The sequence below is a fragment of the Ceratotherium simum genome, chromosome 16 (assembly GCF_057802395.1).
Source record: "Ceratotherium simum simum isolate JZ-2026a chromosome 16, ASM5780239v1, whole genome shotgun sequence".
Classification (NCBI taxonomy): domain Eukaryota; kingdom Metazoa; phylum Chordata; class Mammalia; order Perissodactyla; family Rhinocerotidae; genus Ceratotherium; species Ceratotherium simum.
Window position 1 is genome coordinate 19,319,113 of NC_141915.1, and position 19,467 is coordinate 19,338,579.

Here is a 19,467-nt window from a genome sequence, read left to right on the forward strand (position 1 = left end):
TTGGCCCACAGTTTAAAGAAAGTATTTAAAATAAAAAACGAGATTAATTTATATATTCAGTTTTAACGTTTAGTTTAACTGCCAACAAGCTAAGTGATAATGACAATCTTGATTACTTTTAAAGTGGGCAACACTTTAAAAAGTTTTTTCTTTTTCAAATTTGAAATGTTAAGAATATTTACTTAATATAATATTGTAGCCACTCATAAAATAGAGGAATTTTAATTTGTTTACACAGAGATGACACAGCTCTAGGAATGCCATCATCTCTAATTTCTATGATAGGGAAAACATGGTGGGCCTCTCCCTATTTAGGAGTTCTGCTAATACAAATCTCTCTTAGAGATGTAGAAATGCATATATGTGTGTTTTGCTATTTGTGAGCCACTCGAACAAAGGACAATGGGGTCGGGGTGGCACTAGGGTAAAAGTAAAATTAAAACTGATGACTTGAAATTTGGCGCTGCTAACTATACTTAATCCTGTAATCAAGTCCCCTTCAGAAGAATAACTGGAGGTTGGTACTATATATGTGGAAATACATTTGACCCCTTTCGGGCTTTGTATTTTCACTGTTAAATGTTTCCACTTCCCTACTCTACTACCTCAGTCAAACAGCACATAAAAATTTTAGCTGTGCAGAAACATGGACAGTCTTCTTAAAAGCCATACTTCATTCTCATATAAATAAAAGCTTACTGGTCTACCAATATTTCTTCTGATATACACTTACTTTAATAATGGAACACTCTGAAAAAAAAACCATCTTCTCTATTCTTCTTTCTAGTCACATTGTAATTCCAATTTCAGTGTTTCCAAAAAATCATGAAAAAACCATGAGTCAAGACTACAAATTAGTTATTATGGTCATGACTAGTAATATTGCTAGAGAAAACTGGGTTCTTTAATTTTTGGTAAAGTTTAAAAAATCAATTTTTAACTATTTCTTTTATAAAAACATTTTGTTCTTAAACCCGCCTTGACATTCTGATTTTTTTCTCAGATATTTAAATAAACTGAAAAGCTACCTTTAGAACACAGTTGCTGTTCACAAGAAGATTCCCTGGCTTAATGTCTCGATGTAAAATGCCAGCTGAATGGAGATACTTCAAACCTGAAATAACGAACAGATTTAATTGCAGATATTTAATTCTTTTTACTCAAACAATCATTTGGGGAAAATCATAGAAACAGAGAGTACAGGATTTAAAATTGTTCCTTAAATAACTGCACAATGAGCATTACTGAAAGCTTGACTTAGTCCTACCTCAAAAAACTATAATTTTGCTATAGTAAAATAAAGTGCCATCAAAGATTTACACAATCTACAGAAAATGTCCATAATTCAAAAGATTATTTAGGTTTAAGCATAGATAAGCTTTTTAGACACTGGATTTAAGGCTAACCATACCAATATCCTTGAATTGCTCATAAGTATGGCTACTGGAGCTCTGCTATTGATACTTTCAACCTGTAATTCGGAGCCTACTCCAACAAAATAGTTCCCATCAGCCAACAGGGAGCCTTTCCCAGGACAGATTTTCATTGATGAGACAAAATTCAGAAACTTGCCCAGATTTGTTGATAGTATTCTCCACCACTGAGAATCAAGAGGGTAATTAATTACTTACAAAATATTTTTGACACCTTAAATGACTGGGGGTTTTAGCATTGCTAGATAAAGGTCATGCTTCAAGGTTGAGTCTTTTGAATAAAATACAGCAAATCACATTTTTGACAAGTGTAAAAAAAGATCCAATATCCAATATCTTCCCTCCATCCCCCCACCACAGAATGTCAAGAAATTTATGGAAAGTGAACTTTCTAGTTTTTATGCATGTGTTTTAATCCTTTTGGCAGACATTTTTCAATCTTTATAAAGAATGTCTTAATTGTATGAATCCCGTGGCGGGGTCGGGGGGAGTATTTTACTAGGTAAGAACGCTGTTTCAGCTTTAAACAATTCTCCATTTGTAATAACAAAATTCTGAAGGACACATCTGATGGCCAGAAGCAGCTCCAAAAATGTCGGCCCAAATCGCTTCTTTATCAAGTCAGCGCTCTTTTCATGAGCCAGTCTGGAGAATTACTTAGCTGGCTGTTTCTATCAGTCTCCTCCATGCTTTGGCTTCAAGAGTCATTTTGTTTTTAAGACTTGAACTCAGGTATGCCAGCCAACACTCTGACCAGGCTGGCTTGAAGAATGGATGCCATCCGTAGGGAACACAGTTACTTTTCAATTTAGTCATCTGATGCCAGCCACGTATTCCAACTAAAGGCTGTTTAGTAAAAACTCTGTGAGAAACCATCCCTGCTTGATAAACCATCCTGCTTGTTTACCCACCTAGATTAATCCACTCAACTGCCTAATGAATTAGATAGGGCCTTCTCTTCCATTACTAAAAATAAGAACCATTTGGCCACCCTTAAAAGCCTCTTATTTAACATCAAGTATAGAGATTATTAAATATACTTTGATCAAAACAAAAAAGTCTTTAGGGAAGAAGAAAGCCTTGGAAGGTCAGATTAGTTAAAGTTCAAATGAAAAGCAAAATATTTCATTTATACAGTCATACTACCTTTTTCTTCATAAAGAAAATCTTACCTCGCAAAATCTGATAAAGAAAAACTTTGACATGATCTGAGCTGAGTGGTTGAGGAGAGACGATAATTTTGTGTAGGTCACTCTGCATCAATTCTGTGACAACATATCTTGAGGTCTTAAGTTAAGGAGAGTTCAGAGAAATCAGCCTGCAATCCCCTCAAAGTAGGCACCAGGTCTAAAGAATAAACTTCCATTCTTAAGGCTGAAAAAAGCTTGGGGGAAAGAAAGCTTCCAGACAGCATGATAGAGATGAGAATTCCATCCCTCACAAGATGAAACATTGGCAAAATTAAAGAATTTACTGTTTAATAAAGTTAGCAGAAGTAAACAACCAAGTGTCTTTCCTATAATCAACATTATAAAAGAGAAAAATAAGCATAAACATTTTAAATGACAGCCAGGCTGAGTGTAAAGAGTGTGAAAAAGTCTGAGAGTCTATTCAGACATGTAACTGGAGCATCCTTTGAATCCAAACAAGAAAGGGCTGGTGGTCTCACTCTAGGCCACATGGCACCAATGGAAAAGATGACAACCTACCCCTAAAAGATGGGTAGGTTGGCTTAAGTTACTTTATGAAGTATGGTACTCCTGTGTAAAATGGTTAGTTCTAATCCAAGTCTCTCTACAATCTTAACAACTTAATTCTTTTATTATTTAACTTTTTATATATTTATACCTCCCTTACTAAATTTTAAGCTTTCTATGCTTTGTACTCAGGGTTTTGCTCAATCAAATGATCAAAGGCTGGGGCCTGGGGAGCAACGGAGATGTGTAATTCAGAACTCTTGCAAACGTTTTGTCTCTTGCTAAATCTAGAATAGGACAGATTCACGTCCCACCCTGCCCACAGTTAAGAACTCATTGAGTTTGGGTGAGTTTTATGATTTAAGTATGATATTCCTTAAGACAAGGGGAGATGGTCTTTGACTTTTGGAGGTTCCTACCAGGCTTCAAATTCTTTTGACACCTTGTAAAAGTTTCATGTTCTGAGTAAAATACTAAGGCTTCCCTAGCCCTGTGCATATGAAAACAGGGAAAGGCAAGACAAAAAATGGCAAAGTTATTTTGCTTTCTTACATAGTTCCTCAGATCCTAACTTTCTTCTTCCAGGGAGATATGGAATCTTTTGAAAGGACAACCCATCTGACACCATGTAAAGTGCATCTTGTACCAGTCCTGTTCCATAGCTAATCCTAAAAGAAGACAGGCCATCTTAAGAGGCAGCTATAGTCTTAGAGTGCTTAGCATTAGCTATAAATGAACTAAGAGGGTCATGCGACTCCTGTTTTAGCATTTACATGCTTATTGTAAGGGTAAATGCTAGGCATATAAAAATATAGATGAGAAGGAGTCTGCCTTCAAAACTTACAATAGTTGTTAAAAAGTGTTTCTTGGTCCTCTTCTCTTTTCACTCTCTTGGGTAATCCAGTCCCATGACTTTAAATAACATCCATGCTGATGACGCCTAACTTTATAGCTGTAGTTAATCTTCATTCCTTAAGTCCAGTCTTGGATCAAACTGTCTACTCATCATCTCCACTGGATGTCTAATTGACATCTCAAACTAACATGTCCAAAACTATTCTCTAGCTTTCCCCCAAACACTTTCTAGCTGCAGGCTTTCCCACAGCAAATCTATTTTTCCAGCAAGTTGCTCACACCACAAACCTTGGAGTCATCCTTGATTCCTCTCTTTCTCTCTCACTCTACCTCCAATCCATCAGAAAGTTCTGTTGGTTCTTTCGAAATGTAGCCACAGAATAGTACTACTTGTTATCTTGTTCACTGTTACCACCCTGGCCCAAGACCCTTGGATTTCTAAAACACAGCAGCCATAATAATTTTTTTACTGTTACATTTTTATTTTGTCTATATATTGATAGTCACTTTATTATATCGAAAATATAATTTTTAAGGTTTTTACACTCTTCAGTATGATTTTTATCTTAGGTTTTATTAACTAGATTCTTTCCAAAGAAATGTATTCTACTTCATAATGAAGGTTGGTGAGGAAATGAGATTTGGCATGGAGCATTTCCTTAAAGGACAGTTTTTAGTGAGAATCACTAAAAATGTTAGACTCAGTCTATAAAATGATAGACATCAGTTAAATTACGATATTATTATCAGGGTTAGATTTACTTTTTCTTAATAGTTTAAAACTTCTTCTTTTAAAAATTTTCAAACACACAGAAAACTTGAAAGAATTAAACATTCATCATCTATATATATCCACCACCTAGAATTCTACACTTGACATTTTACCATACTTGTTTTAGCACACATTTATCCATGGCTCTCTCCATTCATCAATTCATCTTATTTTTTGGATGCATTTCACAGAACCATCTTTTAGGATGAAAGCCAGATTATGTCACCCTTCTGAAAAAGCTTCCCATTTCACTTAGAGTAAAAGAAAAAGACTTTCAAATGTCCTTACAGGGCCATAAATGATCTGGCCATCTTACTTCTCTAAACTCCTCTCCAGTCACTTTCCTCCTTGCTATTCTCTGACCATGCTAGGGACAAACTGATCTTAGGCCTTTGCTCTAGCTGTTCCCTCTGCCTGAATTACGCCTGCCCAGACACCTGCTTGGCCAACTCTTTTACCTCCTTTGTGTTTTTGCTTGAATCTTATCTTCCAAACAAGGCCTACCTTGACCACTCTAATACTGCACCCTGCACTTCCTATCCAATTGCTACCCCCTCACACAGCTCTACTTTTCCTTTTTTCCTTTAGTACTTACCGTACATAATGTAATTATGTTTGTTTGTCTGTTTCCCCAACCCTGCTCCATGAGGGCAAGGGTTTTTGTCTGTTTTGTTCAGTCTATCCCAAACTCTCAGAAACAACGTCTGCACAAAGTAATTCCCCTTTAGCTATCTGTTGAATGAATGAACTAATATATACTGAACACCTACTAGGTACTAGCCACTCTACTAAGTATTTTAAATACATCATCTCATTTAATTTTCATGGCATTCTTACAAGGTAGGTGGTGGTATTATTACAGACGAGGAAATTGAGGCTAAGAGAAGACAAGTAACCTAAGATTACCTAGCAGTGAAACTTGGATTTAACCACATTTAAAATTATTTCAATGGTCCTACACAATTTCAGGTTTTCTCTGATATTCTTTTTTTGTTATATTTTGAAAAACTGTAATAAAACATTCTAAATGTTCACTGTGTTCTTTATAGAAGAATTTCAGCTAATAAATGCAGAAGCAATGATAGATTAGGAAAAAAATTACCATTTTGCAACCTCTATGATATTATAGATCTACACACCAATTATCAATGGCTGCTAAACCCACTTCAAAGAGATGAGGCTGACATCATCTCAATCTACCACTCAATCTTAGCAGCACTTACTGTGGGACAAGATATTATGTCCCTCTGACATGCATACCACTACCTAGAAAGTATTTATGCCTAAAAAACCTTAATATAATCAATCTTCTAGCTCTAATTACCAGTTTATAAGAAATATGGGGAATAAAAAAAACAAAAGACACTATGAAGAAGCAATCAACCAAACACACCATGTGGATGATTCTTCAGGAAAAATTTCTCCAACAGATCAACGACAAAAAGAAAAAAGGTGTGTTTGAGGGGAAGGGAAGAGAAGGTAGGAATGATTGGGATAAGAGTCTCAAGAGATATAATAACCAAATGGACTTTATGTTTAGATCCTAATTCAAAGAAATCTGATTAAAAAAGATCTTTGAGCAATCAGGGAATAGACAGTAGGAATCAGCTAATTTTATTAGGTGTGATAATGACATGATGATTATGTTTTTAAGGCCTTATCAGTTTGAAATGCATATTAAAGTATTTATAGGTAATATAATATGATGTTTGGGATCTACTTTAAAATACTCCAGCCCTCCTTTCCCTTCTTCTCAACAAAAAGGGATAGAGGAAATGAGATTGGCAAAATGATTAAGAATTGTTGAAGCTGGGTATTGGGAATATGATAGATATTATACTAATGTTTCTACTTTTGTGTATTTTTGAAAATTCCCAAAATAGTTAAAAAAAAAAAAAAAAAACACAAGACTTCACTGCAGAAAACTAGGGAAACACAAAGAAGCCAAAGAATATAAAAACTACCCAGAATCCCATCTCTTTGAACTAACCTACAACACCTTCATGAAAATGTTGTGTTTATACATATATTTAAAATTGATATTATAATATACACAGGGCTTTGCTGAATGTTTTCTTAACTTAATAAAATATAGGTATTTTCCTGTTACTAAATATTCTAATAAAGCAGAATTTTTATGACTATATAGTGTTCTTTTTTTTTATAATTTCTTTTTTTATTGCAGTAACATTGGTTTATAACATTGTATAAATTTCAGGTGTACATCATTATACTTCTAGTTCTGCGTAGATATACTGTTCTAATGTATGAATATATTATAATTCATTTAACCAAACTGTCATTATTGAAAATCCAAGTTATTTCTAAGTTTTTTTGTTTTTACTATTTTAAATAACCCTGAGATAATACATCCTATATATAAAGCTTTATGTGAATCTTACTATTTCCTAATGATATATTTCTTGAAGTGAAATTACGGTGTCAAAGTAGACTATATTATATATACATTTTTTTATCCTTTATTTATGTATTATTTTTTTGGTGAGGAATTTTAGCCCTGAGCTAACATCTGTTGCCAATTCCTCCTCTTCTTGCTGAGGAAGATTGGCCCTGGGCTAACATCCGTGCCCATCTTCCTCTACTTTATATGTGGGATGTCTGCCACAGCATGGCTTGATAGCCATGGGTAAGTCCGCGCCTGGGATCCAAACCTGTGAACCCAAGCTGCTGAAGCAGATCGTGTGAACTTAACTACTACGCCACCGGGCTGGTCCCTTTTTTTATCATTTAAAATATCTTATGAACATCTTTCCATGGTATACAATTCTTTTATACCATTTTAAGTGCTTAAATAGTATTCCATCTTATGTAATATGTCATGACTTAAGCAATCCCCTATCACTGGACGTTTAGGTTATTACCGTTTGACTGTAATGTAGCTCTGTGGGAGGGCTCAGAGCTTTATAGTTTTGTTTTTTTATAATTTTATTTATTTATTTTTCCCCCAAAGCCCCAGTAGATAGTAGTATGTCATAGTTTCACATCCTTCTAGTTGCTGTATGTGGGATGCGGCCTCAGCATGGCCGGAGAAGCGGTGCATCGGTGCGCGCCCGGGATCCGAACCCGGGCAGCCAGCAGCAGAGCGCCTGCACTTAACCACTAAGCCACGGCGCCGGCCCCTATAGTTTTGTTTCATGAGGGATCCTCAAATATGTATAGATCCTCTTAGGTTAATCCATTTCCCTAGAGAAGAGCGCTCCAAAGTTCTGTCTTAGAAGGCCTAGGCCAGGCTGACAGGGTTCTGTCAGGGAAGGGGCCAAAGACACCATAGCTCAGCTCATGCTGTCTCCAGGGAATAAAGCTTTAGTCTTCTGTAGGCCAGGAGAAGATCATCTGAACATCTTACTACTTCTTACACATGCTTGCAACCAATTCTGCCTTTAGGCCTACCTGCATCCCTACTTTCTGAGATAGCTGATGCCTCCAATTCCTGAGCTGTTATGATATTCTACAGCAAGAACCAACCTGTTTCTGGGTTCTCACTACTGCCAGTATAGGTTTCTGCCTCTTCTAGTTTGAGGTTTAACCCTTCTTTGACATTTTAGTGGAACTGCAGGAAGGACTGGCAGTAAAGATTTGTGTTCTATCAACTTGTTTTTAGGTTGAAAACTGTTTACATGTTTATTGACCACATATATGTGTGAGTATGAGAGAGAAAAAGAGAGGAAGAGTGAGAACGAGAACATGACAATGTGAGAGACTGAGAGAGAGAGAGAGAGAGAGAGAGAGAGAGAATTGTTCCTGTACTTTGCTCAACTTTCTATTGGGGTGATAATTTTTATTTGTTAGAGAGCTTTACATATTAAGAATATTAACCCTCTTGTACATACTGAAAAATTTTTTTCCCACTAGGAAATCTTAATCATAGGATAGAGATGGAAAAAACTTCTACTGGCACTATTAAAACTTACTCACAAATCCCAATATTCTTGAGTTGGTTCCAGAAATCTCAAGGGACAAAAACAAAGGAACATTACACAGAAAACAAAACAAAACAAAACAACAAAACAAAAACAGAAAAACTTCACAACTGCCATCACTGTATTAAGCGTTGTCAACTTGAGGTTTTACCCAGGAAAAAAAAATTCCTAAAGAGAGTATGAAGCACTTATACAACTGTATGGGATGTCAGTCATGTCCGCTGAGTTTACTGACAATTTTTTGTTCCTGCTAGGACTGAAAAGTTCTTGGATGGATGTGAAGAGCAGGTTATATTCTATTTTGCCTCACATTACCTACAAAACTGACAGCCAAGTTGTAATGCCAGGATCTTGACTGTTAGTGACAGTTGGTATGCATGCAAGCAGCAGAGAGAAAACATCTTAATTTTCAAGTTATCTGGTTGAATTCATAGTGCTGGTACTTGAAAAATCTTGCTTTGACTTATAAAAGAAACAAACTGATACAAAAGCCAATAACAGAGAATAAGTATGAAATAATGCCATATGCTTTCTTATAACAGTGACTACATTCTCAAAAAAAGGGGGAAAGGAAAACATTGGCTGGCTGGTATGGATACTGTTCTAACTAGATATTTTATAATTACTCATTTCAGAAAAAAATCTTACATTTCATTTAGCATTACGAAACATGTATTTCCAGATTAGAGTGTTGTTCACCCTAAACCCACTGAACTTGAACCAACAATACTGGACCATTTTTGACCAACAAAAATAACTTCAGATGGTTCAACCTAACACAGAGCAAAGTATTAACAGATATCAAAAAACCAAAAAGCAAGGTATTCAAAATGACTATAGAGCATGATTTCAAATAAGTCAATTCTTCTATACTAAGACCACATACATAGGTGCACAACTTCTCACAAAATATAAGCCAGCAGGTATTCCCTCTGCTAAACACAAATGACTGGATTACCATGTCACTGTCCTCAGGATCCCTGAACTTGAAAAACCTTTCATTCAACCTCCTGTTATAATACTTAAGAGAGGAGAGTTTAAAAGACTGCTGCTATCATATCTGTGCTTTTTGAGAAGATGACAGGCTGGGTTAAAAAAGAATGAAGGTAGGTTAATAAACTCAATTTAACCAGAAAGTCCAGGGCAAAACCACAGAGAGCCCCTGTCCACCTTTCCCATTTTGTTTACCTTTGTGCAGAGATGCCTTCCCTTCCTCTACTATCTTTTAAACATAAAAGAGTGAAAAATTTCAAATGTATAATTTTTACAAAGTGATTAAAACAGCCACTCTGCAGAGAATAAGTTTTTTTAAGCTTTAGTTTAGCAAGTAAATTCTTCAGGGGAAATACAGTTTTCACTCCATGAATAAAAGTTTTTTCTTCACAGAAAACAAGCCAACAACCAGGCTAATCTTTTAAAATTTTATTTCTCTAGAAAATACAATTTCTGAATTTGAAGATTTAGCAACATAGCTGCAGAAATTTAGAAGCAACACATACCACTTTATGATAAGGTTTCTGCTTTGCTGTAGCTGAAATCCTCTGAAGTCTCAATCCCCAGCATAATGTCTCCCAGATGTCTCAACTAGTTGCCATGCCAACTAAAGCAGCTTAAATTAAATGAGGACCTAAAAAAGCACCTGCATCACTCCAGGTCTGTTGCGCATTAAATAAAGCTCTCTTGACAGGGACTCAGAGGTGCCATTAACTCGAACAGCAGCTATCTGATTATTGTTTCTGAGTAATTTAATGAGGGTCTCCAAACAAGAGGAAAAACAGGGTGCTCTTTCCCTTTCCTGGTCCTTCGAAATGGGACAGCCTCTCCAACAGCTGGTGCACCCACTGGGTCAATGACTTTGCTATGGCCTTTTAAGTTACCATTGGGTTAAAGATAAAATATAGGACCAAAGTTAGGGCTTTCAGGAGAATATTAACAGATTAACCATTTTTCCCTATTAAAACTCGTCATTAAAAATATGATTGTAAAAAACACTGTGCATGGTATGCCAACCTTAGAGTGATTTGAACAGCGCTGCTATAAAATAAATTGCCGCTGATTGCAGCAATTAGTTAAGTAGCTCCATGAAATATGGATTTCAAAATGTACTGATTTGCTTCAGAAAAACGAATGATGCAAATTAACAATTATAAATGCATGGGGGGGGGGCATGGCAGCTCTGATGCCTCAGGTGCCCAAGAGAAACAACAGTGTTTCTGTGTTGTTTTCAAGAGTTAATTTTTTTTTTGTAATATTGAAAATTCAGATGATTCTTTATTATGGGGCAAAAAATAGTTCTTTTGTTGCTTTCTCAAATATTATTAGTCACTGGAGAATATCACTTAATAGAAACACAAACTCAGGCTAGAGAGGTTATGTGATTCTCCCAAGGTCACATTTGCAGTAAAAAGCCAGGACTACCCTAGGTTTCCCGACCCCTAGTCCAGTGCTCTCTCTCTCCCACCAAGCTACTACCTGTAGGAGCTTGCTACTATTCCCATTTCTTAACCAAATATAATCACAGTATGCGGATTACTTTGAAATAAAGAAAAGCTGAATTATTTTTAATTATGTGCTATGAGAAGAAAAGGAGAAAGGAAGCTAACTTTTTGTTAATTTTGTTAATGTGCCACTTTACATGTCACCTCATTTAATCCTTATATTACCTAATTTGTAACTATGCCTATTTATGAGAAGAGCATAGTGAGGCTGGGAGAGGTTAAGCTGCTGACACAGAGCTTGGATTCAAACCTAGGTTGTAATGATCCCGAAGTCTGACCCTTTCCACGAAATTTTGCCTTTCTTTGTTTACTATTAAGAGAGAAAATGAAATTCATGAGACTGACATTACTTGCATGTTGCAAAAATCAGATTTCAAGCAAAACCCACAAATTCAATACTGCATTACATGATGCAGCTTTTAGAACCCCTCCCTTGCCATGTGTTTTAAATGGGAAGTCACTCTCCATTCTTCCACACATATTCTGAATAGTAAGTAGCATGTGCCAGCCATGGTTCTAGGCACTGGAAATACCATGGTGTACAAGAGCATCACTGCCCTCACTGAGTTTATAGACTAACAAGGGAGATGGACAATTAAACAAGCAATTACAATATATTCACTCAAAGATCACAACGTTATGGCTGTTAATCTCACAAAGCCCATTAGGCACTGCTTTGGAATTGAATATGCCAGACTTGCCATCACATTGTCAATAGAGATAAGAGAAACAAAGTAGCACAACCAAGAGATCTTCTAAAGAGATAAATCTCTAAATTATTAGAATTTCTAAATTCCAATAACTACAGAGATTTAAACCTTTAGTTAAATCTCTGGTGTGAGATTTTAGTTAAATCTTTAGATGTGAGAAACCATCACGATTTCTTCAGCTCCTACTGAATTTCTAAATTAGATGCACATTCTAATTGGCAATTTACCTATACATGTAAAAACACACACATACATTTTGTTTCCTAAAATAGTTCACTTTAAAATTTTTTTTCAAAAACACATGGTATAACAAAAATAAAAGCAATGAACATTTATTGAGTTCTCACTATGTGCCAGGTACTTTCTAAGCACTTTATACAAGTTATCTCTATGAATTCTCACAACACAAGCGGCAGGTTATTCTAAAGAATTGTTCTCTTTTTGAGTTTTAGTCTTTCCTTTTGGAAGGAAGTGAATCGGAAGATGTCTGAAGTAATTGCCCAAATCCATGCAACTACTCTTATTCATTTCTTCTAGCACCTGAATTGTGGTCTTAGTTCTGTCACTAGAGGTTATAACCTCAAATAAGAAATAATCCCACAGTTTGCTGAGGGATCATCTCAGTTTGTTCAAGAGTATTTTTGAGCCTACTATGTGTCACTTTTAACATAGGTCACCTCATTTAATCCTCAGAACAATTTGGGACTATTCTCATGTAACAGATCTAGACTGGGGATGAAGGAATGTCAGGTGGACAGGGCAAATAATGATATACCTTTTGCCAAAAACTAAAAAATACAAAGGTTAAAAGAATCAGACAAGTTTTTCTACCTCATACTCTCTTTGCCTCTGTTTCTTTCTACCTCCTGAGTATTCACTTCCTTCAAGTCTTATTCCTTTCACCCTTCTTTAGCCAAATGACAAAGCTAAAACTGACAAGTAAATAAACATTTTCCTGTATCTATGAATCATATATGCTTACCTGAATAGCTTCTTGAATAGCTTCATATTCCATATTATTTTTTTTAATGGATGAGAATTTAAAAAACTAGCATAGGTGTGTATATATATAATAGGGACCCCTGGCTAACTTTTTTCTTAAAATAGTATAAATTTATTCTCTTACCATTCTGGAGGTCAGAAGTCCAAAGTTAGTTTCACTGGCTTAAGGTCAAGGTGTTCTGGCTAACTTTTTGTGTGTGGGCTGACAGAGGGATAGACTAGTACCCTTCACAAGAAAATGGAAAAAAAAAAGTCTAAACTAGAGATTGCTGGAAATACAGAACAGACCTTTGGTAGGAGGGGTAAGTTGAAAATATAAGTTTGGGAATCATTAAATATGGTAAAAAATAAATCACAATCTCTACTTTCTAAAACTAAATGAAATCTGCCAGAGATGAGGTATTAATTTTGTTTTTGGTTACAATCTTCTTTTTCTTTGCATAAAGTTTTTCTTTTTTATTAATTTTTTTTTCTTTCATTTCTTTCCTTCTTCTATTTTAAAAATCTGGATATTGAGGGGCCGGCCTGGTGGCATAATGGTTAAGTTCACGCGCTCTACTTCGCCAGCCCGGGGTTTGCAGGTTCGGATCCCGGGCGCAGACCGATGCACCACTCATCAAGCCATGCTGTGGAGGCATCCTACATACAAAATAGAGGAAGATGGGCACAGATGTTAGCTCAGGGCTAATCCTCCTCAGCAAAAAGAGGAGGATTGGCAATGGATGTTAGCTCAGAGCCAGTCTTCCTCACCAAAAAAAAAAAAAAAAAAAAATCTGGATATTGAAATTATGGAAGCACATCACCATTAATGGGTTATAAATTCAACCTTAAGGACACGATATTCTTTAGAATAATGCACACCAGTTTCAACAGCTGAGTTGTTAATGCATAGCCCCCAAATATGCAGGACACCATGCTAGACTCCCACAAAGATTGCTGAGGAATAAAATGTGTTCATGGAGGATAGGATATGAAGTAGGATAAAGCAAAAATAAGGAATGTTCTGAGGATCAAAGAAATGAAGTGGGAATATATTAGACATACCAGGAAGGCAGAGAAGAGAGAGGGGTGTGTAGGTTTAAAAATAGTTTTGCACAATTTTCTTTGATGAAAAAAGTTTATAGGCAATAAGACTGGGAAACTGATCTAGAGCCTGGCAGCCAACTACACCTCAATGGTAAGCCTCCTCTGACCTCTTGCTTTAATTAAAACAAATCTGTACTATGATCAATATTTGTTTAACCTACCTTTATGATGCTGCATCTGTTTTAGGAAGTAATTTAAGAATGAATGATAATCAGCCCCATGCCAGAAAGCCTGACTACTTCAACTGTCAAAGGTAATTCTGCAGAAAAAGCTACATAATCACCACAGAAACAAATGCTGACACCAAATTCTGACCTTCAATTATAAGTAAGATGATTGAGTCCTTTTCTGTTTTTTAGGCAGTCATGATTACTCAAGCAGTCTCAGAGGCTGCAGGACTGGTGTCAACAGCATCTTTGTTCAGCCATCATCATTAGCATCAGTAAATACTGACTGGGTACCAAGTGGGTGTAGAGAGCATGCTAACTCAATGACAAAAGAGAGAAACAAGATGGATGAATGCAAGGCAACACTCATGAGGTTAGAAAAAGACTCAGATTTATATGTAAAAACCAAGTAGAGAAAACAAGAAGCAAAAAGATTTTAATGTACATGGACACAGAAACTTGATCAAAAAGAAAAACAGCTGATACCTATTGAGAGTTTTCTACGTGTCAGGCATCCAGCTTTGAATTTGTTTTGCCTTATCTACTAATTACTCTAAGCAAAGAGGTTAGAGAAGCAAAGGAAGTAGCCAAAGGTCACAGCTAGCATGTGGCAGAGTTGGCGCTAGACACCAGCCTGTTTTTAACCCGTGCTCTGTCTTTCAAAACATGTTCTTTTCAAAACATGAAGTAAACCTCAGAAAAAAGGTGAATGAAATAATTCTACTTCAGAAGAGAGAAGGTCAGGAAGCTGATTTTAAAAATGAGGAGTTCAGGGCCGGCCCCCTGGCTTAGCGGTTAAGTGTGCACGCTCCGCTGCTGGCGGCCGGGGTTCGGATCCCGGGCGTGCACTGATGCACCGCTTCTCCGGCCACGCTGAGGCCGTGTCCCACATACGGCAACTAGAAGGATGTGCAACTATGACATACAACTATCTACTGGGGCTTTGGGAGAAAAAATAAATAAATAAAATCTTAAAAAAAAAAAGTGAGTTCAACGGATTTAGGCAGTGGGAGGCAGTGTGGTGTAGGCTTTGGAATTAAAGATCAGGTTAGAATCTCGTCTCTGCCACTAGTACTAGCTTGATAACATTAGGCAAGTTGAATAACCTCCCTGAGTTTGTGTCTGCGTTTATGAAATAGGCACAATGATACCTACTACACAGGGTTTAGATGATGTATGTGAATTACATATAAATGTCTGGCACATGGGGGACCAGGATTATTATGGTAGCTGTGCTATCAGCACTGTCATCATTGTTGTGAAAGGGAGGAAGGGCACTGAGTTTATTAAACATCAATTTGCCAGGCACTGTGCCAAACGTCCCACATACATTAATTCATTTATTCCTTGCAACAGTCCTTTGAGGAAAAATATTATCTCCATTTACCACTAAGAAAACTGAGGTTCAAGGAGGAGTATCAAAAAACTTTTTCAAGGTCAAAAGGTTAGTAAGTGGTGTTAGTGGGGAATCAGGATTTGAACTCAGGATTGCCTGATATCAAAGACCGTGTCTTTGCCAAAATGTATGACTGTGTTCTTATTTCTTCCCGACATTTCCCCCTCCCCTCAGAAAAAAGCCAAAAGAATACAAGTAAAAAAGAAACACAAAACAGGCAACTAATTGAAAAAGTTCCTTAAAGCTACTGATCTCAAAAGGAACGATCAGGCAATCTCAAAGGATATGACTGCTGAAGAGGAAAATTTTATTCACTTCTTATTAACGGGATCTCATGCAGTTTTTTGGCATCAAAAATCAATATGTCCATGATAGTCACATTCCTTCATATGGGGAGAAAAAGTCTTCTCTTAGACCAAGAAAATTTTTCTACAGGGCATATTATTTTTGAGAGACTTGGGGTTGGTTTTGGACAGACTGGAAGCTCAAGGGAGCAATTAAAAGTGCTAATTTCTGTGAGACCTCTGAGAATCTCTACACAGGGGATGCCTGTGTTTGGTAAAGGGCTTCTGGTAACCTGAATGGTTTCTCAGTCTTGAGAAATGGCTAAAAATTAGCTATCAGATTGGTATCCCACAACTGATTAGTGTTTCACATATCCAAAACAACAAAAACTCACACAAGAAAACTTCACTTGGCTCATGCATATCACATTTCCTTTGGAAGAATGCCCCTTCGATCTAATCCTATTTTCTACCATCTGGGTCTCTTGCTACCTCTAAGTGATATATCAATAAGAGAAAAAGACTGTCAATTAAATGCATAATTATTAAACCCAACACCAGTGGTACAATTCAGTGCTCTTAATTTTTAATAATGACATTCATATAGTATGCAGAGGGCAAACTGATATAATAAGTAGCACATAAATAAATTTGTATTCCAGCTAAAATACAGATTTGTGATAGTGTGCTGTAGATCTATCAAGTTCCCTGAAGTACTGCTTTCAAACAAATTGCGTTGGGAGCAAGAGACTCAGCTGGTCTATGAAGTGGCTAAAAGCCCCACTGCTTCTCCATATCCTCCAATTAAAGCAGGTCTGATATATTTAGTGGCTTCTGAAAACTCTGGATCTCCACGTAACATATGCCTCCTGGTATCTAGCAACCTTAAAAAATAGAAATAAAGCCAGAACAGTGGGATATGACAAAAGGATCAAATAGTCCTATGAGTGTCCCTAAACTCGCACACCTGAATTAAATATGTCAAGAGACTAATAATCACAAGGTTAACCAGAGGGTTAAGCAGTTCAAGAGAACGATAATGGGGTTATGAGGCTTTTCAGAGCTCAAATTAGGTGTGGCTTTGTTGTTATTCAATATTACCCTCTAATAGTTGGAAAGCCTGACACCATTTCATTCCTACCAGCTGGGAAGTTTTAGACATATATTGATTTAGGTGAAAAGACTAGATTCAAGCTTTAGATTTTTTCGGCTTCACCTGGAACACAGATGTTTCAAAAAGCTCGTGTGAATAAGCTGCTCCAACTATAGCGACTCCCTTCAAAGCAGAGGGGAAAAAAAATTCCAACTGTGAGTTGGAACTTGAAACAGTTCTTTAAAACAACCTCAGGATTTGGTAATTCACTGAAGCCTAGGTACTACGAGGAGATGTGACTACTATTACAGGGCATAAGAAGGGGAGTGGTTCCTGGGATAGCAGGCTGAAGGAGGAAATTATGGCATATCTTTCTAATTAATAATAAAGGTTGGTTAAGGTAATAGAAAAAGCAGTAAGATAGATATAATGTGGATGCAATCTGGATGGAAGCTTGGGGGTGCTAGCGCGTTGTACATTGAATATATTTTGGGGGAAGAGGAGACCAGGTAAGGGAATATGAGGTACTGAGGTTAACAACCCATTCCTCATTAACAGCTCACATCTTATTAAAAAAAACACCTCTCTATAAATAGGCTAGGTGTGTTACTACTAATAGGTCATTACGAAAGTGCATTTGTTTGTAATGAGTATTTGCTAATGCAGTCTGTTGGTAGTGGGCTTGACACACTGCGTCAGAAAGTTCATAGGAGTTCCTATTGTCCTATTGTCTCACTAAGTTCTATCTCCTCTATAAGGCCTTCCCACACTACTTTTATAGCACTGTTCTAAGTCTGTCTGTCTATCTATCTATTTCAATTTAATCCTCAAAATAACTCTATGAGGTAGGTACCATTATTATTCTCAATTTAATAACCAGGAAATTAAGGCATAGAAAGGTTAAGTAACTTGCCCAAGATCATACAGGTAGTAAGAGGCAAAGCTGGGCTTCAAATCCAGGCAGTCTAGTTCCACACTCCATGCTCTTTGCCACTACAATAGATTTTCTTTTTATTACCTCAAGCTAGCAGAATGCTGACTAGGTAGGCACTGAACTAACCATAAGGATTTTGAAATAAACAGAGGATGAGGATCTTGTTCCTATTTCATGATGTAATAGTAAGTCACTGAACTCAAGACTGCTACTGTCAGGCAGCAGAACTAAGGGATGATGAGAATATGGCAGGCAGAAGGAATGGAGAAGGGGACTGATTTCAGAATGCTGTTATTTAGGCTCCAATACCAAGAACATGTATTGGAGGAGCCACTAAGGCTCTGTAGGGGGAAGAAAGGAAGATACTCGCTGGTGAGTTTCCTAATATAAAGATCCTCTAAGAATATGGGATGAAGGTCAATTTTTCACATTCCCACTGAACTCAGGCCTGCCAGCCAGTCTATGACTTCGATTGTTCCTACCTCTCAGACAAAAGAGAAAGAATAAAACTGATTCATTACCCAGCTTCTAGAGTCAATAAGAACCAAGGAAATTTATAAACTATTAGGAATAAATGCTTACTATTGATGATAAGGTGTTGTGCAACTATGTAATAAGAAAGCACTGCTAAATAGCACTTTAATAATAATCATTCTGGACAGCTCAAGTTGTGTATATGTGTGAAAATTTGTGATAGAGTCTTATGTAAAAAACCACTTATAAGGTTCAAAAACTCTCACCTTTCAGAACAGTTACAGGCTGACCTGCCTGCTCAACTGAACCGAAGTCTGAGAACACATTTAATGTTCTATGTGCAATGAGAGACTGATGTTATATGAAAAACTATTAATGATGTGTTAAAAGCTTTCAGATAGCAAAATGAGGGTATTTAATTGGTTTAGCTGGATTGGGAGAAGAAAATAGAGAATGTGCTGTATCAAATTATTCCCCACAGAATGAATATAGACAGAAAGCTCTGAAAACACAATTTTAATCCCCAGTCTTCACTGACTTCAGATAATGAAAACTGGATCATTCTTTCTTCTATTTCATATTGGACAGAGACCAACACTAAACCAGATTATAAAAGAGAAATCTTGCAATATTAAATATTTATCAAATAGGCACCATATTGGTCAACAGTTCTACAATCTTTTTTTTTTAAGAGTCTTCATCTTCATGTAATACATGTTGGAAGAAATCTGAGAATCAGGTGATTTTTCCAAAAAAACACAGTGACTTTGTGGTTTAATAAATCGTAGTATGCAGATACCCAAGTCTAGCTCCTCAAGCCATGAATTCTCTTACATGAAAAGTCAAAGAATGACAGTTAAAACATGCTTACACCCATGTTAAGCACTAATTTTGAAATCCTGCCATTTCTGTTTGAAAGAAGAAAATCTCATAACCCTAATTATGTGAGACTTAATAGTATCTCTTTCCTCACATTTTTTTTCTTCCAAAATCGGGTCTACAGAAGAGGGAAATTTCAACCTAGATCTCAGATAGGTAACTGCCTCTGAAATAAAAATGAGGGCAATAAATAGCATGGATAATGACAACCTGGTTTATGGACGTTGTTGATTTCAAACAATGCTT

The 19,467-nt window shown here is 36.5% G+C and overlaps 1 protein-coding gene across 2 annotated transcripts in view; it reads right to left on the reverse strand.

Moving 5' to 3' along the window:
• Positions 1-19,467, reverse strand: part of NLK (nemo like kinase) — a 165,609-nt gene that overhangs the window by 26,312 nt on the left and 119,830 nt on the right. For both annotated transcript variants that reach the window (XM_087440756.1, XM_004433395.3), the window contains exons 4-5: positions 2,606-2,712; positions 1,029-1,114 (exon numbers count right to left, since the gene is read on the reverse strand). In XM_087440756.1, the coding sequence (XP_087296882.1) occupies positions 1,029-1,114; positions 2,606-2,712 (193 nt within the window). The remainder of the gene's footprint in view (positions 1-1,028; positions 1,115-2,605; positions 2,713-19,467) is intronic.